Source organism: Nilaparvata lugens, chromosome 3 (genome assembly GCF_014356525.2).
Source record: "Nilaparvata lugens isolate BPH chromosome 3, ASM1435652v1, whole genome shotgun sequence".
Taxonomy (NCBI): Eukaryota; Metazoa; Arthropoda; class Insecta; order Hemiptera; family Delphacidae; genus Nilaparvata; species Nilaparvata lugens.
The window spans coordinates 22,552,003-22,579,308 of record NC_052506.1 but is presented as its reverse complement, the minus strand read 5'-3'; the positions used below and the strand labels follow the sequence as shown (position 1 = coordinate 22,579,308).

The 27,306-nt window shown below is 36.0% G+C and overlaps 1 protein-coding gene across 4 annotated transcripts in view; it reads left to right on the top strand.

Annotated features, from left to right (window-relative positions):
- Window positions 1–27,306, top strand: part of LOC111044428 (polyhomeotic-proximal chromatin protein-like) — a 159,129-nt gene that overhangs the window by 112,348 nt on the left and 19,475 nt on the right. For all 4 annotated transcript variants that reach the window (XM_039423315.1, XM_039423313.1, XM_039423312.1 and 1 more), the window contains 5 exons: window positions 12,605–13,495; window positions 21,865–22,048; window positions 22,788–23,002; window positions 24,452–24,671; window positions 26,297–26,433. In XM_039423315.1, coding sequence (XP_039279249.1) covers window positions 13,253–13,495; window positions 21,865–22,048; window positions 22,788–23,002; window positions 24,452–24,671; window positions 26,297–26,433 — 999 coding nt within the window. In that variant the 5' untranslated portion in view covers window positions 12,605–13,252. The remainder of the gene's footprint in view (window positions 1–12,604; window positions 13,496–21,864; window positions 22,049–22,787; window positions 23,003–24,451; window positions 24,672–26,296; window positions 26,434–27,306) is intronic.

Sequence of the window (27,306 nt, the reverse complement as noted above, 5' to 3'; positions counted from 1 at the left end):
ATAAACAAACAAATAAATACACAGTGAACAGTCAAAGCAACAATAGAAATGTGAAAGCCCCAGTAGTCAGCCGTATCTAATCGCTCAGGCTAGATAGTGCCCTGCTTTCAGTTCTCCCTGTGGAAGGACTGCTTGAGGCCAAACGACTGATCCAGCTACGAAAACACTTCCCAATGGTTCGGAGTGCTCCTTTAACTGTTGGAACATTTTCTTATCATCATCCGTTCCAGTACCCATTCGCCTGCCTAAATTTTTAGTAAATTAGGTATTCATCTGATCATATTATTACTAGTTCATTATTGTTATTTATTTGTGAATAATATTTTCAGTATCCTCAATCCGTTTTGTTGGTCGAGATATAGAAGTAGTTAGTTAAGGAAATCCTTAAATATTGTTTTTATCAGTACTTTTTCGGTGCAACGTTTCTCTTATGAGGCTCGTAACTAGAGAGAATAGAATACAAAGGGAGAATTTAGAATAGTTTTGATGGGGTGATATATGTGTTATTGACTCTCTGCTCACAAATTTTGGTATTTCACTTTGCATTATTCATTTGTATTGTTTCCATTGATCTATTTCGTTGTGGTTTTGCATGTTTGCATCATTTTAGTAACATCAAACATCACATCATTACAAGTTGAACTTGGATATAAGCCTCCCTCCTAATGCAACAAATTCCTATTAGGCCTATCTTGCTTTGCACTCATGGAAAGAAGGTTGTTAGGAATTCTTTCAAGACATTGAAATGTGTTACCATTGACATTTTCATTAATTATATCTAGAGACAGGTTTTGTTCAGTTGCCTGTGGAAACCAAGAATAGTATATAGTATAGCTATATACTATCGTTGGGTGGAAACGGGCATTTTTGCATGGCTTTGTCACAGGGTAACAAAGAAACTGAGACCTCTTCAGTCTTCACTGCACATGTGAATGTGGGATGGGATGTTTGTAGTTGGCAGGCTGTTTTTCTGAATGCTGCAGCTGAAGGCTGTTTCCAGCTGAGTTTGGTGTGTTTTGAACTGAAGTAGCTTCACAACGGCTATGAATATATTGAAATACATCATACTGTACTGTATATTTTGAATATAGTATTTTAGATAATTTTATTACATCAGTCATGGAGTGGCTGGATTTTGATCGGACTGTATATTCAGTCTAAAAAATTACAATTCTTACAATGCTATTCTAGTAGTCTAAAATTATTACTAAAAGGACAAATAAAATAATCTAATGCTTGGGTTATTTTTCGATGCTGGAAACTAATTCTAATTTTGTTGTACATAATCGACAGTTGCATTATTGAATTGCTGTCGTGTTGTAAGCTGCATCCCAACAAATCAGTATCAGATTCCGTGTCCGGTTCAGTGAAAATATGAAATCCCATTACTTCTAATGGGACTATTCATACTCGCTCGGCCGGGCTGAGTGGGAATAGCCCAATTAGAGCTCATGGGAAGAATATTTTTACTGAACCTGACAATGACTTTAGTCATTTCCAACTGATGGAACCCAGTTTCAATATTCTACTGAACTTCAGTATAGCAGCGTAAAATTGCATTTGTTTTTATATGGAAAATAATTTATCTGTGTATGTATACTTGGTTTAAATCAAATATAAATCTTGTAATATTCGGGATAAATCATGTCACTTTTGTTATTAGATGGAAAATCATATCACTATGTATCTGGGTATGTAGATACTTGATTTATTTTGGAGTTAGACCGTTATCTTGGACTGTCACACAGGTTAATGTGTATGTGCGTGTGCATGTCAACCGTAACCATATGAGACGATCTTCTATAGCTATTGCCCATTTATGAATGATTATTATTGTTGGCTGCTTTCTTTCTGTGACAGGTAACGTAAGTACGACGGAGTAGGGTTGTTTATTGCTTTTTTGTGCCTTCCGGCCGGTAGAGTTAGGATGTGGTAAAGGTTCAAATTTGTACTATTGGTCTAACTTTGACTGAGTTTGACCAATAATTGAATAAATTATTTATAAATAACAATAAACCAATGGTTCATCGATAAAATATTACTTGTCATTCATTCTACATATTCTACAAAATTTATATGCATGTCCACATCTACATATTCTTAACTATGTAGAAGGTTTTACATTTTTGATTGTAGAGTTGTTATACCATAGGATAAGCATAATGGAATCTTGTGTATGCTTCAAAGTAAGGCTCTTGTAGAAGTATATGAAATAAAATTCCATATCTTAACTAGTAGATCCATCCATATACATAATAATTTCTCCCATTAACAAAGTCAACCTGAATTTGCAATAATGCCCTTTTAACAAGCACCATCCTCTACAATGAACAAAAATTAAAATGTTGAAAAGTGTCTGTTTTTGCAGGATTCTCATTAAAATTATGAGTTCTTTATAATTGGCAAGATCAGCTTCACCTACATTTATTAATAGGTACTGTAATTGAATGTTTGGTTAAAGCATGTCTCTGAGTAAAAAAAAACTGGTGAAACGTGATCATGTAGGCCTACTACTGTTGTATCTGCTTCACGCCTCAGGTTGCTAAGGCTATTTTCTCCATTCGTCAATAGATAAATCTTTACGTAGAACCTTAATTTGGACTATTTACAATTCATTCAGTAGAATATTTGTTTAGGACCAGGTCAGTTTCTTGTTTTGTATAGTGCGGATTTGACAAATACTGCAAATATGTCATTGGATCAAGATGGTTGAACAGATTTAACATTTCTGAATCTTCCTCTTTATCAGTTAGAAAGTATCCCTTGAACAAAGACAAATAGTATATTTTATAAAGTTAATAATAGTAGCCTACTATTAATGGAATAGCGAAATAGGCCTACTGTACTTATTGAGGACTCATCAGTGAGTAGGAAGTAAATCAACATTTGTTGTGTTGTAGAAATGTGAAGGGATGTGACTGTCTCTTGTGACTTGCACATGACAGCCCTTTGCACTCTTGTCGTATTCGTCCAGAGCTTGTATTGCAACGTTGCTAATTAGAAACCTGGCTCTCATTAGAACCAGTGCTTTGAAAGAGGCGAATTTCAGTCGAGTAACATGAATGGCATGTGTGTAACACTGTAACTGGACGCTTTCCCGTAACATATTGAAGCATGCCAGGAAAATTCTTCCATATGAATGGCTTTCAAGTAACACGCTCTCAATGTAATCATGTTCATTGATGCTTTTCCATGAAGCAGCTTTCAAGTAGCAGTTTCATTTATTCATTTTTTTTATTGGTCTGTGGGAGTTGAAAGCTGGAATGTGTTTTGTTTCACAAAACGATTTGAACATTTCCAGTTGACAGAGAACCGTGAACGTGATTTGCTTTCATCTTTTATGTCAAATTATTGGACAAATTATCATCCGTTCAATGCTTTGTTGAAAATCAATTATGGAAAATATTCAGATTTAGATCATTCTAGGTCGTTATTAATCGAGCATTCTGTTATCAAGTGTAGATTTGCTTCTTTCTGTATTCTCACAGCATAGAGAAGACTCAAATTGAACATATTCACTTTCAATTCGCTTTTTTATTGGAAATTTTTTTCACTATTTGGGATAGATCTCAATTACAAGATAAGTAGGCTACCTAGTTAGTGATGTGAGTGGAAGTAAAAAATGATCATAGTAAACTTGACCATGATTCATTCAATGAGTTAAGACTTACAATAAAGCTACATAGCTATTATGGCCTATCAGTATTTTGTATATTTCACAGAAGTTGAAGAAAGCAACAAGGTGCTTATAATTTAACCTTACTTTTTTGAAGCTGCTGTCAGTAAAACCTGGTTTTTACTTATAGAGTTAGCGGTCGAGTAACTGGCATACTAACTCTACCGAGCTAACTCTACTCTACTTACTTGGTCGAGTAACTGTTTTCACTACAATTGAGAATAGTAGGTAAAGTGTGTTGTCTAGTGAACAGAACTAACTCTACTCTACTCTGAACAGACTCTCTACTCTTCTAGCTCGAGACTGTTTTCATTAGCATAGTAGTGGTAGAGTAGAGTGAGAAGCGGTTGTGGGGGAAGGCAAGTGGTAGAGTGCTATCCCACTCTACTCTACTAAAAACTAGTACTCTACCATGAACGTTTTCATTGGGAGAGTTCACAAGATAGTTAGTACTTGCCCAGGGACCTCTACCACTAACTCTACTAATGAAAACCAGCCTTAACTCTTTTATCTGTTAGTTGATTCAGTTTGTTATTTCACCACAAATAACAAGTAAGTTACTGTACGATGTGAATATTAAATTTATGATTGTGTTAGTGGATGTCCCAGTCCAGCTCTTCACTATGAACTGGAACGCTAGTTTCTTCTCAGGTTTACTTTACATAGATATGAAATTCACTTCATACTGTCAGCATTGAGTAGGAGGCATTGGAGTTAAGTATAAGTAGTGCTGACATTTTTTTGTGAAAGGATGGTCCTTAGGTGAGCTTCAGATTTGTGCGTAGGCAATGAGGAATGATGATGATGATGATGATGAGCAGTTTGAAATGAATCACATTTTCACTTTACATACCAAGTACTTTACATACTGTTCTTCTGTAATATACTCTACTATTAGTTCACTGTACTATACATATTAGTAGAACTTTTACTACTTTGTCTTCTGGTCTCACTGTTAGTACTCGCTACTCGTGGTAATAGTAGGCTACCACCCACAGACCCACAGTAGAACCTGGATTGCAACATCCAGATACAAACTAGGATCATAACAATGCTAGGCAGGTATGATCACGATCAGCTGATTGAAGGTGCTTTTTGTCTCAGTTGGTGTGCTAAAGTAGGCCTATTATCTGCATTGACATTGAGCTCTTGCAAACTGCAGTTGTGTAGTGGAGGACGACTGATCATCATCTGGCTGCTGACTAATCCAATGGTGGGCATCTCATCTAATGGTTGGCCTGTAGGGTGTGGAGCCCCTCCAAGTCCCCACGGGTGCTCATGTCACGGTGTGGGGTTTCCCATCATCATGGATGCTGCGTTCTGCCATTATTTTGTCTCGACCCTATCATCTGTCCGTTCCATCTTGGGTCCTCTCCTCTTCCTCCTCCTTGGTCGAGAGGGTCCCTCTAATCACATATATTGGTTTTCCACCCTCCTGTCGTTGTACTGGGGTCCATTTTTCCTCAGCCCATTTTCTTACCCTCGTATTTTAATGAAACGGCTCCAAAGAGGGTTGTTCTGTTTTTCTCCCCTTCCATTCCCTTCCTCTATCCCCTTATTCTCTTTTGGTCTCATTTTTATCGTTCTATCCCCTTACTTCCCTTACGATGCCATGTTGCGGGGATATCATTCTATTCCCTTCTCTTTCCTGCTCATTTATATCTCTTGTACTTCCTTTTCTGCGTGGAATCCCCTTTTCTTTTCCTTCATCCTCATTTCTATTCCTTGTTCTTCTCTCCCCCTCCTTTCCTCTCTATAATGAAGTGCGGGATTTCCTTCCAAACTCTTCTTCCTTGCATCCTCATTTTTATCTTTTTCTCTCTGTGGTGCTCTTTCTACATTGTGGTGCAAGGCTCCTTCTTCCCCTGCTTCCCTTTTGTGTCCGCTTTTACCACTCGTTGCTCTTGGTTCCCATCTTCCACACAAATGGTTTGATAGGGTAATGAAGGGGGGGGGGTTGTTTGAAGCTCCTCCCATCCAGACGGTTGCTAGGTGAGAAAGAATGAAATTGGTACTTTGCATCTTCTTCTTTTTCATACACCTCCTTTTTCTCTACTCATCTTTCTTGTTGACTGAGTTGCCGGTGTCTTGTTAATGCTTCAAGACCGCAAATTTTTATGAGGTTTTATAAATTGTTTACTTTGGCTGAGTGTGAATAAATTATGTGAATTATGCAAGCTATAAAATTCTCACTTGATGAATCTTAAAATCTTATAGTGGCAGTTACTGCGATTGAGAATACAGTATTTATTGAGTACTAGTTAACTGGTAAACAGAATTGGTTTAATAATTCTAATCAATAACACTATTTAAAATAATTACTGTGAATAATAATTACTTACCACAAACTCCACAATCACTTCATTGAATGTTTAGTTTTATTGTTAATTATCAGGTTACCATTTTATCTAAATTGAAATTATTTTATTACTTGCATTTTATCAAACTTGAAATCATAATACTTCTTTCCTGCATATAGAGACTTTTTTGCTTACAAATCATAATACATCAACATTTAAACGCTATCAAATGAACGAGAACCGTTTTTGTGTGGGCCTTTTCAGGTACTTTCGACCTGTGAAAAAGGTTTGGTTTCTATAGAACTGCTTGTAGTCAAGGTCTGCCCCAAAAAAGAGTAGAAACGAAAAGGAACAGTCAGGACGATTTTTTCTCTCTTTGTCTACAATAGAAGAAGAAAAGGCCTCGGGGTCGGTTGCTATGATGATGATGATGATGCTGATGATGATTGTTTGCTGGTTCTAGTAAAAAATGTTGGAAGCGTCTTTGTCTGGCCTGTTTGGGCCTCTGAACCAAGAAAGCTGAAGAGAAGCCAAAATATATTATTGTGTGGAAGAAGGTAAAAGAAAGAGGGCTTGTAGGGTGCTATACCTATTCTATACATCTTCACCCACTCTCTCTCTCTCTCTCTTGCACACACTCCTTCCTGCTAAATCGTGGCCCACCAATATTTAGAATATTTTTTTTTTATAATTTGATATGATGGAGAGGAAGTAATGGGATGTATCATGGCATTAGCCAATGAGTATTGTCTTCTACGAATCAATATAATCACTAACAAACTAACCAATTGAAGAATACAGGTTAGTTGTCAAGAAAACAAATTAACCAATAGGATTTGAGTGAAAGCAAATTCAATCCTAAGCTGTCCAATGATATAGTGGGAAATGTGTTCAGCCAATAGGGTATTAGTATATTTTAACCAGTCGCAAGTTAACCAATAAAAGAGTGGAAAGTTGTTTACAGTAAATGGGAGTTGAAGTGAGAAAGAATTCAATGAACCAGAGGCTGACCCAATAGTTGAGACTTGAACAAAATATCAGCGTTGCCAAATTGTGTGATTTTGCGATGATTTCAAGCAAGCCCATATTCATGGTTGAAATATATTCCATTCAGCAACACAGTAGATGCAGGGCTGTCTCATAGAATATATTAATTATGTAGTCAAAAAAATTATTTAGGGCTTGCATGAAAGATTGTAAAATGGCATAATTCGGCTACGGGGATATTTTTATTCCAGGCCCTCAACTGGTTTTATTCAGAGTATAGAGAGTAGAAGTCTTGTTATCATGGCGACAGGGGAGACAGCCAGTTTCAGTAAGAGAGAATATTCATTCTTCAAAAGCTAACCAATGAGGGTGAAGAAATTTCGTCGTCATTGCGATAGCCAATGGGAGTTGAGTAAGCGAGAATTCAACCAATCACAAGCCAATGATAGAGCAGTCCTCCTTTAGCCATATTAGCCAATTGTAGTTGAGATTTGTTTTATAGGCCAATGTTTGTTATCCTTACCTCCCAATTCATTTCAAACTGGATTACATTTTACTGATCATTGTCTTATTTCCTATAGATGATTCGATTTTTCGGACATTGTTCGTTTATGAAAACGCTTTTTTGAAAATGCTTGGTAAATACAGGCACCTTAGACCTTACACTGCCAACAACTGTCTATTTTTCTATCTGAAAACTACAAAACTCAGTCCCAGTCTCTCTCTATCATGTACTGGCTCTTTCTCTCCTCAACTCAACAACTACACTTGAACAAAACCCTCACGCACGCACATGCACACGCATACTTCCCCCCCATCCTACTGACGCCCCTGAAGCATGTGGATGGTTGATTGTGTTTGGTTGGTGGAGGGGGCAGTTGAGTTTAGTGCTTGTAGACCACTCTACAGTGACAATGGTTTGGTAGGGGCGCTCTCTCTGCTTCACTCTTCTCTTTCACTTCAATTTTGTTTTGTTCTCTCTTCGTTTTCTCCTTAGTCATCATCTCTTTCTTCTTGTTTGTCTATCTCTTTCCTCTCTGTTTAGGGGGTACTTTTTGTTGTGTTTAGTTTGCAATGTGCTCCGTTCTCCTTCTTTTCTGTCTTGTTTTAGTAATCTCTTCCTTTTCTTTCACTCGCTCACTCACTCCCTTACTCTCTGCTTTGGTATTTTCTGTATTGTTTTAGTTTGTCTTCCCTCTTTTTGTTTTGTGTCCATTCATGTGGGGATGTTCTTGCTCTTTTCTTCTATTTTTCTCTCTCTACTTGCCTCCATTTAATTTGCCAATTATTCTCTTTTTGCTTTATTCACTTTCTCTTATGTATTATCCCCTGTCCCATTGCTATTTTTTCTATTCAATAGAAGATTTAATCCTTCTTCCTCTTCTTAATACTTGTTGTTTTATACCATTGTTTCGTTTACTGTTTTCCAATAATTTTCAGGAATCCAGTCTGATAGTTCTATAGAATATCTTGTTCTTCCAGTTTTCGTGCATTTCCTCCTTTTTCTCAATATAGTTTTGTTTAGTTTCTGTCTTGTTTTGAGATGCTCCAGACGCTCTATTAATATTTCTCGCCCTTTCTTTCTCCTTGCTTTATTCTCCATCTCTTAAACTCAAATTATTTTACTACTTTCTTCTCTTTGTTTTTATGTATCCTTCCATTATCGTTTCTTTCGCATAATCTTGTCCATCCCTTTAGCTTTAGTGACACAATGAATAGTGACACAATGCATGCTTCCATGTCTCTCATTTTGTTTAACCGATTAATTTTATTACTGAGATGAGTTTCTTGCCGCAATGACTTATTTCTAGTCTTTTTCTCTTTCATGCACTCTTATCTCTCATTTCACTATCCCACAATACTATCATGACGAACTACTTGATTCTTTCTGCTTCTACTCTGCTTCCTTTATGATCTTCTTTTTACTGTCTATCAATAGGTAGAGAGTTAGTGGGAAGAATACTTCGAATATTCTTTCCAAAGAATGGACATTGATATGTCCAAAGCTCCGCCAATTTATGTAGATGCATAACAATATTATCTATTTTATCTATAGTTATTACAATTTTTTTTCATATTATATACAGCTCAATAATTATTTTCTTAATTTATATTTTGTAAATTCATCCATAATTCTGCTGTATTGTAAGCTATTGTATATAAGTGTATAAGCCAGTATATATTGTAATCTACATAAATAAAGTACTCAATCAATCAATCAATCAATAGGGCCTGGCCACACATTTGTAGGTCTTCGATTTGCGACAGAATATAGATATCTCAGGGATATGTACCTCAAGGATCGCAGATCGCTCTCTGTTTGTACAGGCCCTCAATTCATCTATTTTCTCTCAAACTAATTTACAGAACCTACCATATAAAATAGTTAGTATGAACCAAATACTTATTTAAGGTGAAATGCATTTACATTGCATACAACATTGTGTTGTATCTACAGAAATCTGTAGTTTTTGGACGTATAAACTTACATTCTTGGAAGAAATATGATTTCCATTTAAAAATTGAATGTACTATTTAGATAATACCCCAATTAAGCAATGCTACTCAACCAAGTGGAAAAAGAGACGGAGGGAGAGAGGTTGAGGAATTGATATGCTTTCTGATGCTCTCATGTACGTCAATCGCAGCCACTAAAAATACTTACAGGATGTTTTTAAGTACATTTCATATTCTAATGTATGTGAAATTATGAGAATACTTGTTTTTTAGAACCGTTTACTACAGTTTACGGTCCTGCCTCTCTGTCTTACCAGAGTGGTGTCACCTCTCTGCTCTCTGTACAGAGAACCGAATATCTTGTCTCAGATATCTTGAAGCAAAAAGTAAAGGATAGAAAAGAGGGAGAAAAAATGATAACAGACACGTGTGGGGGGGGGGGAAATGGAAGAGAAGTGGGAATAGAAGCACATGTCCCAGTGAGCTTACGAAGATAGGAGGAGGTGAAACACCTATGAGGTTGGGTGAGGAGAGGGAAACAAGTACTGTATCGAGTAATAAGAGGGAGAGGATGATCGAATTGGTTGGTTGAGCCTCTTCGTTATCTTTCTCTTCTTTCTCCTCTCATTCTCCTCAGTGATTCCTCCCCATTTCTCTGCTCTTTCTCCCTTGGAACGCAGTGTTGCTAATGGTATTTGTTGATCAGTGGAGGGGAGATCTTTCTCCCCATCTTCTAATAACTTTGACGTCATTGTCATCCTGTCTTCTCTATTCTTACTTTCGTCGTTTCTTGTTTCCCTTATTTTATTTCTTGTAGTTGTTCTTCTCTTTCTAATCCGGTCACTTATCTCTGTCGCACGACTCCGCCTTGATTCAGCTCCAAGGCTGGGTTTGACAGTATTTCCTTCTCACCATAGTATTCATCCCTCTCGGTCTATCCCTTCACATTTGTCACCGTCTGTCTTTGTCCATCTTTTAATCTGTCCTGTGTTTGGTTGGAAAGAAAGTAGAAGAAGAATAGTAAGAAGAAAACAGCTGATCCATGCTTTTTGTTCTCTTATTCTTTTTTGGGTCTCTTTCTGTGCGTGGAAGCGCGTGAGTGTGAAATTGTAAGTGGGATTGAAGAGAGAAGCAGGATTCAAAGGGAATTGTTAAAAGGGCTTTCATCTTCTTCTACTTCTACGTACATCACCTTGTCATTTTCATTCTTATTTTGCCTTTCCTTCTCATTTTTCTTCTACTCATTTCTACTTGTTATCTTATTTCTGTTTTTTTTTTTTAGATAAAAGTTAAACGATCCTGAAATCTTTATTTTTCTTGAACATTTTAATTTCTTTTTGTCTCCCCATTCTTCTCCTATTTACATCCAATTTCCTTCTTCCTACTTCCCCATTTTCCTCCCACAGTTGTATTTTTGACACTTGTTACTGCATCTCTTTCGCCTGATATCCTTTTCTACATTTTACTTATCCTTCTTCCTCTCAAATCATCTTCTTTTTACTGTCGGTGTCTCATTATTTTTCTCCCTTCAGTGTATTCCATTGGTTTTTTTTATTCAATCCGTTCCATTCATTACTTTTTTCTGTTAATTCTTCTCACTCTTCCTGTTTTAAATTTCAGTTTCTTTTAATTTCCTCTTTTTCTCCTTATCCTCTATTTCCACTTTCACCAAGTAATACTTCTACACCTTCTCTTATCTCTTTCATATTTTAGTCTATATTGTTAATATTTCTTTCCTACAAGTAACATTTTTATTCATCACATTGAATTAATGTGAAACTCTTTTTATGTTCAAACTGTTTCGTACATTCTTCTACTTTCCTAAAACGCTCTTTTTTTTCCTCTTCCTCCATTTCCTTCATAAATTTTGTCCTGCATTCTAAAATTCTTCTGTGGCTAAAACTTCTTTTTCTTTCTGTGCGTTACACTCCTTATCCTTCTCGTTCATCTCATCTTCCTCCAAACACTATTCCCCCCTCCTCCTCCTCCTCCTCCTCCTCCTCCTACTCCTACTCCTCCTCCTCCTAATTCAAAACTCCCCTCTTCTTCTTATTTTTCCTACTCCAAACACCTTCTTCTCCTCCTCTTACTTGAACATCTCTTGCCTTCCCTTTACGCATTTCATGCACCTTCTTTCTGTTGCTTTCTTTATAGTCTTTCTCTCTTCTACTCATCTATCGTATATTGTGTCTGACTGTAGGCAACAAGGCGTAGGTATTGACACATTGCTGCAACGTTCCTTTGTTATCAGTTCGGCTGTTGTTTTTCGATTGGAGAAATTGGATTTGGAAAAGTCTGGAAAGAACTTACTTGTAGAACGAATTACACTTACCAGCTACTTTTGCAGAACAGCCTTGCGAAAGCGAAGAATGCACTTTTTCTAAAAATCTGTGCACACGTGTGTTACTGGAGAAAAATATTTTGAAATTGCTTCTCTAGGTAATATTATAGACTAAATTAACAAAAATCTTTGTTGACACCGAACATTTCTAAAATAAATTTCTCTTGTATCACTATCCGATTTCCCTGATTAGGTTAATTTGTTGTAAAAATTCTTAACGATAAAGATTTAAGATCAGTGCAGGATCACCTGCAATTATGGTCTTACACCTGGTTCTACTATTGATAGTATAAAGTTAACCTGGGTTAAATCGTTCCATCTTACAAAACCACGAGAAGTGGAAGAGTGATTTAATTACAGTTTAATTTATTAAACGGTGCAACGGAGCATTACGCATACTAATTGTAATACTGGGATTTTTATTTTTGTTTATCTTACCATTTTCACATTGCCAGAAAGCTGAATCTCTGTTTCAAAGGAAATGAAAATGTATCAAAAATACTTAATGAGGTTCTAATTCTTGTTGAGCACATGTCATTTTATTTTTAGAAACGTGAAAGGTCCTTCAAGCACACTGCTTGTTTTCATTTCGACTGCACCAATGATTTTTTAAGCATATCATTTTTTATAACAAACTTGTAATGTTGCATTTTGCATTTATTTGATGACTGCTGACTTATTTTCAATGTGAATCATTCAAACTTGCATCATTCTCTGAATGTAGTTAATATGTCATTGTAGTTAATATGATGTACTGTATTTCAATTGAACTCACTGAGTAAACTGTCTCATATCGTCTTCCAATAAAACACTAACTTTATTTTATCCTATTTTTTGTTGCAGGAAGAACATGACAGATCCACAACAGAACTCATGATTGAAAGACCAACGATCGGAACGCAAAGTGTTGCAAGGGGATGAGGACAGAATTAGGACAATACTAGCAAGAATATTTTTATAATTGAACCAGACACAAACACAATAAACTTCACGAATCACGAAACTTGACAATCTCGAAATTCGATCCCGATATAACGTTGAAACTTATTACAGAGTGTTTAAAATTTAAACGTTACTAGGTTAGTTTTTTGGTACTATTTTGATACCAGACTTGGACAGTTGTACGAGCTTACTAGTCTAGAATTGTAGACAAATACATATTTAATCGTGATTTGAAAACTGAATACTAAATTCTCAATCAATAATTAATATTGTGATAGTTGAGGACGTAATTGTTGAAACTTTTTGAAGCAACAATATTTTTTATGATTAAATTGTAGTGGATTTGGGATATCGATACTGGTTGTAGTAAACTGTACGATAATCAGTGTGATTGTTAGATAAGTTAGTGTTTTAATTGTTGATACAGAGGTTGTGAAAATCAATTTTTGATCAAGTTTGGAAAGAAAGTATTGTTGGTTTGTATAGTGACGTCTGTTGTGTGTGTAAAGTGACGGGAATGTGGTAGTGAAGCGGTGACAGTTGTGTAGGATGAGTGATTCGAATAAACAACAGCAGCAGGTGAATCAGCAACAGCCTCAAAATGGTTTGCAACAAATGCAGCAGGATCCTAATCAGCAACAACAAGTAATGAATCAGCAGCAGCAACACGATGCTAATCAGCAACAGCAGCAGCAGCAGCAGCTGCAGCAAGCTGCTGTCGCCAGCCAGGGCCAGGTCACACCGCAGGCATTGATCATCAACACCTCACTGGCTCAACAACAACAGTTGCAGGTAGGCCTACTCATTTATTAAATTCAATTCTATTTTATTCATAAATAAATACATCACATAATAGATACAAGCATAATTATTAATTTAAAAATAAAAATGTAATATTAAAAGAAAAAAAAATTGGATACAGTGTAACTTGGTTATTGCCATCTCGGCCGTAGCGGCAACACCGATATAACGTGATTTATTTATAGGTCCCGCCGAACTATAAATAATTTAAATTGTGAAAACCTTGGATTTAACGTCAGTAAATTATAAAGCGTCTTATATAATATGAACATGACCTAAAAGGTTCTGTTCAATTTTGTTTTAAAGGTAAAAGGAAAGGGTAGGGAGAGGGAGGTTAGGTTTTGGCTTTTGAAAGGCAATATGGTATTAATCGAAATGTTTTGATACGTTTAGATAATTAGCACATTTGGAATATTAGACAATATGAATGACACCCATTAAAGAGAGTTAGGTCCATTGACTCTCTCCTCTCACTCCTATAGGGATCCACACATAAAATTGTCAGTAGGAGTAGATTATGTCGATCACTTCCGGCCTTTAGTAATTGACAACATGCATTGATTGATAAGGTGCGTACAGATTTATGTGCCATTTCGCTTTTCATTAGCTGATGCTAAGCTTATCATGTCTGTATTTATACAGAAACAGTATGATACAGATGAGCATAGAAAAATGAAAATGAAACAAACTTTATTCTGCCTTTGAAAAATACATCAGCATCAGCTGAACAAACAAAAGCGAAATTCACTTGTTCGTGGCGCATAAGTCTGTATGCAATTTTAGACTGCTTATTATATTTGTCATGAGCTTACCTATTGAAAATCGAAAATATATCAGTCTACGTATACATCTTTATATTAAATAGGTATATGTGTACCTATTAGATGTATTTGATTATAGATATTACAAAGCGTTACCAATCACAATTAATTTTCAATTTAACTGTTCATTACAACGTTCTTGATTCAAATATATCATAACTCGTAAGTTCACCATGTCCGGGGTTCTTATTGAAAGAATATAACTGACGAAACTGTATTAAAGACGCCAATTACAATAATTAATTCCGTCTGTATTTCTATGTGACAAACAAATTACTACATCATAGACGTAGACTATATATCTATTCTATATTGACTGCATAATTCTATTGATAGACTTTGGGCTCTGAAAGAGTATATATATATATATTACAGCAAAGTCTATCAATAGAATTATGCAGTCAATATAGAATAGATATATAGTCTACATATATATATATATATATATTATATATATATATATATATATATATATATCAGAAAACAACATTCCATCTAGTAATTGATAATTTGTAATGTGTAGGAGGGGGTATGCATCAGTGATACAATATAGAGACTTCGGGCATTATTTGATCTATTGTAAAAAGCAATTCAACCAAGCTAATACTCACAATAGATGGAGGCAGTCTAATGTTTAGTATTGTAGCCAACGTTATGATGACTAGTCTGCTAGCAGCAAGTTTCAGCAGAAAGGGTTGATTCTAGAAGCCATTGTCCTTGCAAAGTTACAATAGTGAGATTCCTTTCAATGATTAATATAACTATTCCCATTCAATTAATACTGTCAGTTCAAAGTCAATCTCACTCCAATTCTGTAGGTACCATGAAAACACTGACATCAGTTACGGGGGTGAAATTATATTTTTAACATTAATTATCTTTTAGTTGGGATTTAATAAGATTTTTTAAAAGCCACAAACAAAGCATTTGTGATGGCTATGATTCATATTACAGTCCAATTCATGGCGAAGGAGAATTCTGCATGAACTAATTGAGCTTTTGCTTGATGCTTCACATTACTGTGGAATATATTTTCATTATTCGTAACGGTAATTAGGTAAACTCCAACACAGTACTTCCGTTTTATGCACTTGAACGAGTAGCTTCAAGAGTTTATAGCAGAGAGACAGGATGTGCTAGAGTATTGCAAATTTCTCATGTTTTGCCTGAAGCAATGAGCAGTATGAAAAAATTATCATCCCTGGATGAATTATGTAAAGTTTGTTCCGCTTTTAAAACTTGAAGAGAATCTCAGTAGTATTTATAATTTATTAAACAGTATTTTAGTTAACCATATTCTTAATTTGTAACTATATTGGCAGCCAATGGGAATTGAGTATGCGAGAACTCGAACCGATCACAATCTGACCAATGAGAGAATCATCGCCATGGCGACAGCCAATGGCAATTGAGTATGAAAAAAATTAACCAATCACCAACTAACCAATAAAACAGTAGCGTTTCGTCGTCATGAAAACAGTCAAGAATTTACTGTTTTGTCCTGTTTTTACTGTACATTTGATGTATACTGCTTTGCATGGTACATTATTTACATGAAAAGGGAAACCTGTTATCTCGTATGCACAAAAATAGATAATGCACATGACATCAGATTGATTTTTTTATCATTCAAGGTTTCATCCTTCTATCCGATGTTTATTTAAATCGTATAATTTATTCATCTGTTTATCATGGTTCGTTATTTTTGGAATTCAGATTCACTAACTGAAAATAAGTTGCTGAAAATTTGAATTCACGAATTTCGATTCACCCCATCCCTAATTTTTGGTGAAATCGGTGGGGTGTCCTTGATTTACATCAATCAATATAACTTCGTTTGCAATTTCACCTCTCTCCTCTGGTTTTATATATTGTACTTTTTTCAACAGTGTGTACGAATTTAATAAGCATCCTTCCTCTTCTTCATTTATGAATAAAATTATTCAACATTTGATTTCTGTAGGTGGGGGATTGGATGTTTTCCTCACATTTGCTTGCTCCCTCTCTCTGCATAACGATGTAATGTTAGTTGATGTTTTTCTCTTTTTGATTTTCTCTTCGAATTTTTCTCTCTTATCATGGGTTTTGCTAAAAGAAAAGACGTGTCTCTTCCACACCGATGCGTTTTCCGTTCCCTCTTCTCTGATCATCAGGTCTCGTCATCTTTTCACAGTATGCCGGATAGAAATTTAGTTGAGTTCTCCGAAGCAGGAAATAGAAAGAGAGAGATTGTGAGAGAGAGGGACTTAGAAAGGATGATTGAGTAAATTATAATGCACCTTCCACCTCCATGGCTTGTGTAGCTCTTCTACCTAAGGCTAAATACCTCCCATAGGGAATACATCTATGGTGGGGAGGGGTTTGAAGGATGAGTAAAATCCCAAATGCTTTTTTCTTTTAGCTGTGGAAGGATAAGAGAGTTCCTCCATTTATTTTAGATCCACCTCTCTTTGGTCTCTACTTCTCTTCGTTTTCTTATTAATTCCTATTCCTCTTATTTCCCAGATATTCTTTTTACTATACATTGTGTAGAATAAAATCAGTAGTCTTCAACTACACTTTTAGAAAGTAATCTTTCTGATACTGTATTGATTCATTTGTACAATATTTTCATTTATGTTCATGGTACTTGATACTTGATGTTGATAGATTGGCTACTTGATATTTGATGGCATAATTAGACGAAACTAGTCGTATAGTGAGGTCCACGTTATAATGGAAGTGGAGAAAGTATGAGAACAGCGTTGCAGATTCTCTGCCTTGTCACTTTCATAGAATCTACCTGCTATAGAATATAGCTTATATCAGTACAAATATTGATTGATGAAATATTAACTGTTCATTCTTGAATAATTATTACTAAACGAAAATCCTAATTAAATCTTGTAAATGCAATAAAATTAAATCCTAACTAATGCAATTTCGAATTTATTTCCATTCTTGTTAAAAATGATCAATTATATTTTATTCGTCAAAGAAATGAATAAAAACGATTTAGCAACTTTGCGGAGAAGGAAAAGGAAAGCGCTATCTGCTTTGTCGAATGATAGACAAGGATACTAACACCAATGGTTAGTATACTACAATTTAGTCCTGGTACTATAATACTAGTTATTACAATATTAAAAAAGTACTCGTATAATTTTTTGTTTATGCTTTAGAATTTAGTTCAATCTTTTACGTTCAAAATGAGTTGAGAATCCATTTATACAAAGTCGATTTTCTTCTTTTTTCACTGTCAGCGTACTTCACATGAAGTTTCACCGGCGGTTAATTTTTCATCGGGACGTTCAGCAAAAAATGGAATAAAGTTTGGGAGGACAAAAATGTAGTCGAAGCACTCAGGCCGAAAAAGCAGACCAGAGCTTTTTGTAACAGATTGGTCCGGCCTAACATGGAAGGAAAACAGTGGGGTGCCTTCGTATATAGAAAATTCCCAAACCTATACAGACATACTGGAGGCCTATCGTATATTACAGTATAAGAAATCTCTTTCACTCCAATCTCCTCTTCTAAATATATAGATAGAAGTGTAGGGATATAGTAGATAGACTATTCTGTCCCGCTTTGTGATATCCAATTCTGATATCTTCATGAAGTACATTTTAGAATGTTAAAGTAGAATAAGGGAACGATGTGAACAGAACAGAGTAGTGGGGAGAAGTAAGAGGGAGTGTGAGGAAGAGAAATTGTGGAATAAGTTGTGAAAGAAGTAAAAAATTATTGGTAGTATCAATAGATTCTAAAGAATAGTAAAGAAGAAACGAATTTCGAGTAGTAGGATAGTAATTAGTTATTTCAATGCGGGCTTCAAACGTCATTTAATTATTCATTACAGGACATGACATCAGTCAAATCACTAGAAATTGGATAATTTAAGACATGATTTTCAGATCTAAATTTTCTTTTTAAATAAAACAAGCCGTTCCTACCAGGAACTGTAGGATTCACGTAGGCCTATTGTATGATAGTTACTAAGCACTCACATTATTTATTGATCATTATCTTGAGAGGTCCAGTTTGCTCTTTCACATTAATCTGCGTAGTTTCAGTTTGTAGAGCTCTGCAATTGGATGTCAATGATCCAAAATCAATGACATTTCGGATAAAAACAGAGTTGGGGGTAACACATTCCTAGAACAATCCGTTAACTAAATTTATAGTACTTTACAATCCTACAATGTACAAGATAAATTCATCCCATGTACAGTATGTGTTGTAGGTTGTGATTTGGTAGGAAGAATATGTATTTTTTAGACCCTTCTTTTGAAATATACTGTGGTACTGTCGAGTTTCAACATTAATAGAATGGAATTAGGCTGGAATGACTCTTATCTAAAAACCAAGTGTACCCCGTTGGTACAGAAATATCAAAGTAGACATTTTCTGACTCATACTCTCTAGATCATTGCAGTTGAGTGCAATGATTACACAGTGCACAGGCTTGTCCAGGTGCTTCCTTCTCCAGCAGTGTAGCAGGCAACGTTGTCATGGTAACCAGATCCCTCGCTGCTGGAGGCTCCAGGCAGCGGCTGGAGTATCGGACCGCGGCATCTCATCAAAGCCTAACACCCCCCTTCGATAGGTGGGGGGGATTCACCCCTCATCCTCCTCCTTCTAAAACATACCACGTGGCGACAACATCTCACCCATCTATTATGCACGGTGTCATAGGCACAGTGTATTCCTCAAAATGCATTTTAATGTGTTTTTCTCGAGTTATTCTACATTAATCTTGTCAACAGTTGTTTCCAAATCATGCTTTTCATGTAGTCAATGTTCGTTTAACATTAGTTCGGGGGCCTGTTCGACAGATACCTACAAATCTTGTAAAACAGGACTAAATGCCAGTTTCTAATAAGTTCGATACTTTTTTATCCATATGCTTAATAATTGTATGAAATCAATGTCATAGAAATGTTTGTTTCAATTTCAAATGCATGTTTCATAAATATTCCTCTCATTTTAGCATACACGTTTCTTCCAAATGTAACAAACATTTGCTATTTTGTTCAACTGGAGAAGCCTCAAATTTATATTTTTTGAATCAAGTTTTCTTTCATTCACTCGAGTCCATTTCGTTCTCCCCTCGCCTCACTCTTATTATATCTTCGTTCATTGATGATTAGAGTCTTTTTACAAGCATATAGTTCAATACTTTCTTATTCTAGTAACCAGCTGACTACTAGTATTATTATTAGGTTTGTATTTTATCATGCAACAGGGCCCTGGTAGAGGGATGATAGTAGAAATGTGTAGAGAATACCGTAGTGTGTAATAACTATCTTGTTGAAAAGTAATTACTCCTCAATACTGAGATGTCAACTTCTGATTTTTCAATTTGTTCCTGGTAAATTATTTTCTGTTTCAAAAAGTACTAATCAACTTATCTATTGTATATACAGTCTATATACCACGATAAGTCACTGGATTATTGTGGGATATCAATAACTCACAATTTATTTTCTATAATTCATATGGAATTATTTGACACCCTACAATTTACAATTTAATACTTGAAAACCTGCTCTGAATAATCATGAGTTGTAAAATCGCTTCCCGGTGATTCGGAACCCACTGTAGGTCCATTCATCTGTCATTGTCATCCGGCTTCATGCACCCATGCACAAGCCTAGAGCTCATGAATGTGGGTTCATGATCAGAAAAAAAATTATAGACAGCTTAATTCGACTAAAATTATATGACTGAAAACATAATGACCTGAATTATTGTATCTATTGTCTTTCTTTATTCTTTATTGATTCATACAATAAGTACATCATCAAAATGATAGGAAGAGAAAAAATAAGTTAACCTTGTGCTATTCCTCTCCCAAATTTAGATAAGGTTACTCATAGTCCGAAATAGGACTATGAATAAATAAATACATAATAAATTACTTGATAAACTAAGCACCTGTTTTCAGTGGCTGTGCTTTTTTCTTATCGTATTGTTCTTGATGCAGAAACTGTAAATGAATTCATTATTCTGCATGTATTATGAATATTAACTAAGTTTCCTATTTTATTAATAATTTAGACTATAATTTACTTCTCTCACCTAACCCTCGTTGCAAGTTCTGAAGCAGCATTTCAAACTTTAAACAAGTCTGAAAAGTTTTAAAATCCAAAAAAAGGCTGAAGATGAGGTTGTATTTTGAGACTTTATTGGGCACGACCCTGGAAAAGGAAGCAACGGGATGAGTTGAGTACTGGTCAGGAAATTATTTTAAAAATAATTAAAAACTTTTTGGAGCCCCCCGTGAGGAGGAGGAGAAGTAGCTTCCGGGCTTCATTAGCATTACTTACCCTTCCGCTTTCATTCATGAGATGAAAATGTATGGCCTGTTCGGTACTAACTTTTTTCACGCCTAATTAAAAGTAACCAACTTTCTTGTAGTTTTTTCTAAAAACATCCCGATTTGTGTGCACCCTTGGGTTTTAATTTTCATTTACTTGAGAAGAATCCGAAAAAAATTAACTTTTTGTCTAATTAAGTGTCAAAACAATAATAACCGTTCATACTTACATTATCAAGTCGGGTACACACCTATCAGACAGCGTTCCGATCCCACTCGGTTCGTACAGACGGACGAATAATGGATTTGAATGCGGCAAGCCTCATACGTCTGTCATTTGGCTCCACAACACTTCCACCTCACAGAAAAATCGGACATGAGTCGCAGCATGAACGGGAAAACTTTAAACGTATTAATAGATTTAGAATATACGTATTTCAATTTAGTATATTCCTATCAAATAGTTTTCAGGAAATCCTATAATTTTCAAAATTGTATTAGAAATAATTAATGCCATGCCCATCCATGCCTGTTTTTTCTTCTACTAAGTATTTTAGTCATTAAATGAGATTATTATACTAAAGAATGAATGATACAAATTCGGTCCTTCGGCTTAGTTTGATGAATTTGTGTTTCAAATTACCACTTCAACATAATTCACATGTTCTGTGTCTTCCAAGTATCGAGTTACTTATCCACTAATCCACTTATATCGAAGGCGATGTCCAGTACCTTGAAACGCGTCCAAAATTCTCTTTACTACTGTTATATACTATATACTATCTATACTAGTTCTCACTGAAAATTTGTATCACTGACTTAAATCACTGAAAATTTGAATCATTGACTCATTTCGCTTCTAGTTATTCAACAACATAGGCTAGTATAGGTGGGCTTCTAATAACCGGTGATAAAATTTTAATCTCGTTCATGATGATATCCAGAGTCGGCTCTTGAAGGTTTTTCACCCTTTTAACGCGAATACCAGGTGCGTGAATCTAGCGCGAACATGGAGCCAACAGTTTTCCTGATTTCGTTGTTGTGTGAGATGTGTGAATGTGATGATTCCATGATTCCACTTTATCTAGAGTCATTTGAATGATTCTGTTGTCATTGTTGAATTTATAATTTTGCCACAAATGAGATGAACGGTGGTTATTATTTGATATTGTTTCTAGTGCTTTGAATGATGATCGTTCTATTGTTGTTGATTAATGCATTTTGTGTGTGCTCTGTTGCAGAATGTGGCATTGCAGCAACAACAACAACAGCAACAACAGCAACAACAACAGCAGCAGAATGCAGTTCAACAACAGCAGCAGCAGCAACAGCCTCAGCTGCAGGCGATGCAGAATGCCACCATGGTGTCGATGGGAGTCAACCAGTCGGGCACCACCACCCTCACCACCATGCCACCACCACTCGGTGAGCTACCACGACTTATTTGTGCACTCTTTGGGTACCGTATCAGGGCCAAGCCACACAAGACGTTTTTCAGTCGGCACGATAGGACAGGAAGCTCACTCATACGCCAAACCAATCAGCCAATAGGAGAACTTCAGTTTCTGTTGTGCCGGCTGAAAAAACGCCTCACTTTTCATACTTTTCTATTTAGTTGTTTATATTGATTCCACATTCACTGACAACTATTTTTATCCCATTTTCCCATTTGTAGGTTGGATTTTACCTTCAAGATTCAAGTTGAATCCAAAAGTCATGTTCAACATCCACAAAACTTGAAGATGGGTTCAGATTGGTTTAGTGGATTCGAGTTTCTGTCCTTGTCAACTTGTCTTCAAGCTTGTAAAATACATTCATTTACGTTATGAACGAAGATGTAGATTATTATTTAGGTGAAATGAAAGAAATATTGTTAGTTCCACATACTTTATTTGAGCCATGGCGGCTCAAATATGATATTATTTGATATTTTGTGGAAGTGACAATATTGCTTTTATTTCACCTAAATAATAATCAAGTATTTCAGTTCCGCCATAACTAACAATGTTGCATTTATTTCACCTAAATTTAATCTTATACAAAACTTGAATTCAAGTAAACCTGATAATGTAAACGCCCCTTAAGGAATTATATTTTATTATTTGGTGTGTTTTTGCTTGTATTTGTTGTGTTGTAAAACAACATTGTTGTGTGTTTGTGTCAGGTTCGATAGCGATCCAGGGCGGGGGCGCGGGCAACCAGGCGGCTGCAATGCAGCAGGTGATGCAAGGCATGCAGCAAGCAGTGGCGGCCAGTGGTGCCACCACCATCACCACCATGTCCACCCTGCAGCCGCAGCCGCAACACCAGCAGCAGCAGCCAATGCAGGCGGCCACACCGCAGCCGCAGCCGCAGCTCGGCGATTGGGGCCATGGACGGGTGAGTGACTATTGTTATAAAAAGTATGCATTGTCAGGGATTGCACAAGGTTTACTGACACGTCATCGACCTTGATTTACATTTGTTTTGTTTCACATGAGATAGATAGTCGGATTATAATTACTTCCGACTTGGAGGGATACCCAGAGCACAGAAAAGTAGGTATACAGCAGCAGCGATGTTGAAGTGCTAGAGCTGACAGCGTTCTGTAGTCTCTGTGACTATAGTACGTTTCTGTAGTCTCTGTGACTATAGTACGTTTCTGTAGTCTCTGTGACTATAGTACGTTTCTGTAGTCTCTGTGACTATAGTACGTTTCTGTAGTCTCTGTGACTACAGTACGTTTCTGTAGTCTCTGTGACTACAGTACGTTTCTGTAGTCTCTGTGACTATAGTACGTTTCTGTAGTCTCTGTGACTATAGTACGTTTCTGTAGTCTCTGTGACTATAGTACGTTTCTGTAGTCTCTGTGACTATAGTACGTTTCTGTATTCTAGTGAGTGTTCAACAGCTCATTTTACACACACCTTGTCCCTGTCTAAAAGCCCTGCATCGACTGAGTCTGATCGTCAACTTGGCACCTGCGTTTCTTTCTATGATTCTATCCATCAATGTAATTGGCTGATCTGGTTCTCCATCTCCCTACATTTCTCGGCTCCGCATATGTCTCCAAGTCGGAGGTTGTTTTAATTCTACTATAAAAATGTATTCAAACGCCGGCCACACGCTGCTATAAAACCTATGGAATTATGGCATCATAAGCTTGTTTTCACTCGCGAACAGTTAGTAGTTAGTTATATGTACCGCACGACGAGATTGGCCCTGATTTGCATGGCTACAAAATGACAACCAGGGGCCATCTCTCGCCTTTATTCTATAGTGAGGTCCATATTAATGGCAGTAGGCCTATTTGATTAACATTGGTTATGATATACATAAGTTGCTTTCCATTTCAATATGAAATTTGTTCATTCAACTTTCTAGTAAGGTTAGCTAATAGAAGCTAGTTTCTACCAGTTCAACTTTTTTAAATAGTCCAGAAAATATCCACATGTGGTTGAACCATAATGTGTTTGATGAAAAAGGATTTCAAGTACTCTATGAAACAACGACATAATGTGTAACGTCTGAAACTAGATTTATATTCGTTCAAATATGAGAGATTGATTGATTGATTAGTTGCCTTTATTAAAAACCTAGGAGGGCGAAGTTAGGGCGCAGCCGGCTCTCTCTTACTTCTAAGTAAAACTAGAACACTGTAGAACAAAGATTATAAGATTGAGAAAACAAAATGAAAAAAAATTATTAAAAAAAACTTTCAAAGAGTGGTTTATTGAAATTTATTTAAATTCGATATATGTTCGTGGTTGGCCTGTTTTTTCTGCCAAGTCTTCTGATGTGTTTGTGAAAATGAATGAGTTTAATGTGAGGTGTTCGGTTGGCAATTAGGTTCAAGTGATCCAGCAGCCACTGCAACAGCAGCCGGCCACCTACTTGCAGCAGCTGTACAACACGCCACAGGGTCAACTGCTGATGCCGCTGCACCCGGCCAACATGAACCCCGGCTCGGCCATTCAGGTGATCACGGCCGGCAAGCCGTTCAACCCCACGCAGCACATGCTCACCACCACGCAGGGCAAGCAGATTGTCACCGCACAGGGCCAGCCAGGTACACCATACACCAGTCAATCATGTAGAATAGAGGTGGATTCTCACATCATATCAGTGATTGAAGTTTCTGCAATCATCAGTAATGGAAAGTTATCTTTGAATTTGAAGTTTTTCAGTTAATCACATAATAGTTTGACATCTTGTGAGATCGTGATAAGCTGGATTCGCACACAACCGTGACAGTGAAAATATTGGCCCATATGAATAAAACCAGAGCAAATGCTCATGAGCAAGAGCATGGAGCATAAGGTTTTGCTAATGAGCAAAAGGTAGAAGCAAAAGCATTTGCTCATTTTTATATGAATAAGCTTTACCTTAAACTCTAACCTTATGCTCCTGAACTCTGGAGCAAATGCTCACGTATTTTAAAGATTTTTCATCAGCTGATTCGCTTTTGTAGCCTTACTTTGTTTTTATAGCTCATGGAAGCGCTAAATATGCAAGTAGGGTGCACCGCTTGTGTTTGCGTCGTCTGCTCTGTTTTCTATTTATGAATAAAGTTTTAGGTTAGTTGAGTTTAGAATTTAGAAATAATAGCGTGAAAAAGTGTCATCTGTATAATAATCTTCAGCATATTCTTATAATATCAATAGCCTTCTTATAATCGTCTACACTCTCATCTTCTTAAATGCCTATTTCCTATTTTGTGATGGCTATCTTTGTAACAGGTATCTTTTGTATTTATTCTTTTGTAGGGATAATGGAGATATATATCATGGTTGAATCTAAAAAGAGTTTTATAGTTCTCAATTATTGGTTGTGATTGTATCTGGTATAGTTTCCTTTCCTCATACGAATTAGTTGAGTCATTTTACTATGAGCAAAAGGTGAAAAGCTGCTCTAGACTAGACTCACCTTTTTTGAAGCATTTGCTTCAAAAGCTGAGCAAATGCTCTAGTTCATTCATATAATTTTGAGTATAAGCTTTTACTTTTGAGCAAATACTCAAACTATTTTTTTGATGAGCATGAGCAAAAGGTTTTGCTCACATTTATTCATAGAAAATGAGGCAAATGCTCCATATTTTAGAAGTATAAGCAAATGCTCAACTATTGTGGCATTAGCAGCAAACTAAGACTGAGAGTTCAGCTATGATTGTCTATAGCTATATTTGGATGTCAACATATTATTGTATAAGGCTACCAAGCTTTACTTTTGGCGACTGTTTAGTCAGATTTTTGAAAGAAAATGTTTGGGTGTTATGTTGTTGGTCAATTTATTACTGGAAATTGTCTCTGGAAAGTCAAGTCAGGCTCTAATGGATTGGATGGTCTATGATTTTTGCATATTTCATATCAACACAATATTACAAATCCTTCAAGTAATTATAACTATCGGAAATACTCTGTATGTATTGATTTATTCTAGAATTCAGTAGGGGATTCAAGTATTTTGTTTGAAATTTCCCATAGAGGACTCAATTGTTGTTAAGTTTTAGTCTATCTTTCAATCTTCAATTTGATTTTCACCATTCATTTTTCATTTCATTAATATTTTTACAGAATTTTATGAGTTCTACTACTTGTTCGTAGAATCGTATATATTGTTGGCTGTCACAAGAAACTATTGATGTTGAGATGTTGATGACAATAAATTGACGGTTGAATTGTTGGTTGTTTGCAGGGACGTTTCCGGGCTATGCGACCATTCCGACAACGACCAATCAGACGCTGCTGATCAGTCAGCTGGGAGTCATCAGCAGTCAGCCCAACATCCTGCCAGCCCATTCTGCCGGCAACAACAAACAGGATGTGCAAAAGGTATGAGCTAAGATTCGCATTGGTTCTAGGAAGATGTGTAGAAAGATTATAAACAATTTAAAATTGATTCAAAAATTTAGAAAAACGTTTCCAATCAAATTTGATTGATTTTATATTTGTTAGGTAGAATATCATCAAAAGAATAACAATAAGGGCGTGATCACATTGAATGCGTATTTATGTGCATGTCATGCATGAGCCGAAAAACAAAATCTTGAAAGTGAAATTGAAACACGTTATGACTTGCATGTAGCTCCTGCTCACACTGAACGCAGCAAGTGCACACGTTCAATGTAAGTGTTCCTACTGCTCTTTCCAGATTTTGTTTGTCATCTCATATGCACGCTTGGTCATTCATAACCAAGTGTGCACTTGCACATATACGCATTTGATGTGATCATTCCCTATGGGTGGAGGATAACAATCGTCACCCTGATGCTAACGCAAGTTCCTGTATCTTATTCTGTATTTTGAGATGTTATGTCAGTAGGATCAAAAATTGGAAAATAAACTCAAAATATTAGGATTTACTTGTTGCCATAACATGGATTATTGACTTCTTGAGGTACAGAACTAGAAATAGTACTCAATGGCATTCAGTATTTCATATATAAAAATGAAAACTCAAAAAAGTACCCTGTTTTCAACCTATTTTAAAATAAAAGAAAAACAATACTTTATTTTTTGATTTATATGTATATGAAATACTGTATGGCATCAAGTACTATTTCGAGTTCTGAAAAAGAAAAAGTGAACCAAATATTTCGATTTTTAATTTTTATGTAAATACGTGTACCCCTTACCAAGAAAGTGAATATATCATATATCATGAAACTAGTTGAACTATAAGTAAAATTGATTGATTTTTGTGTT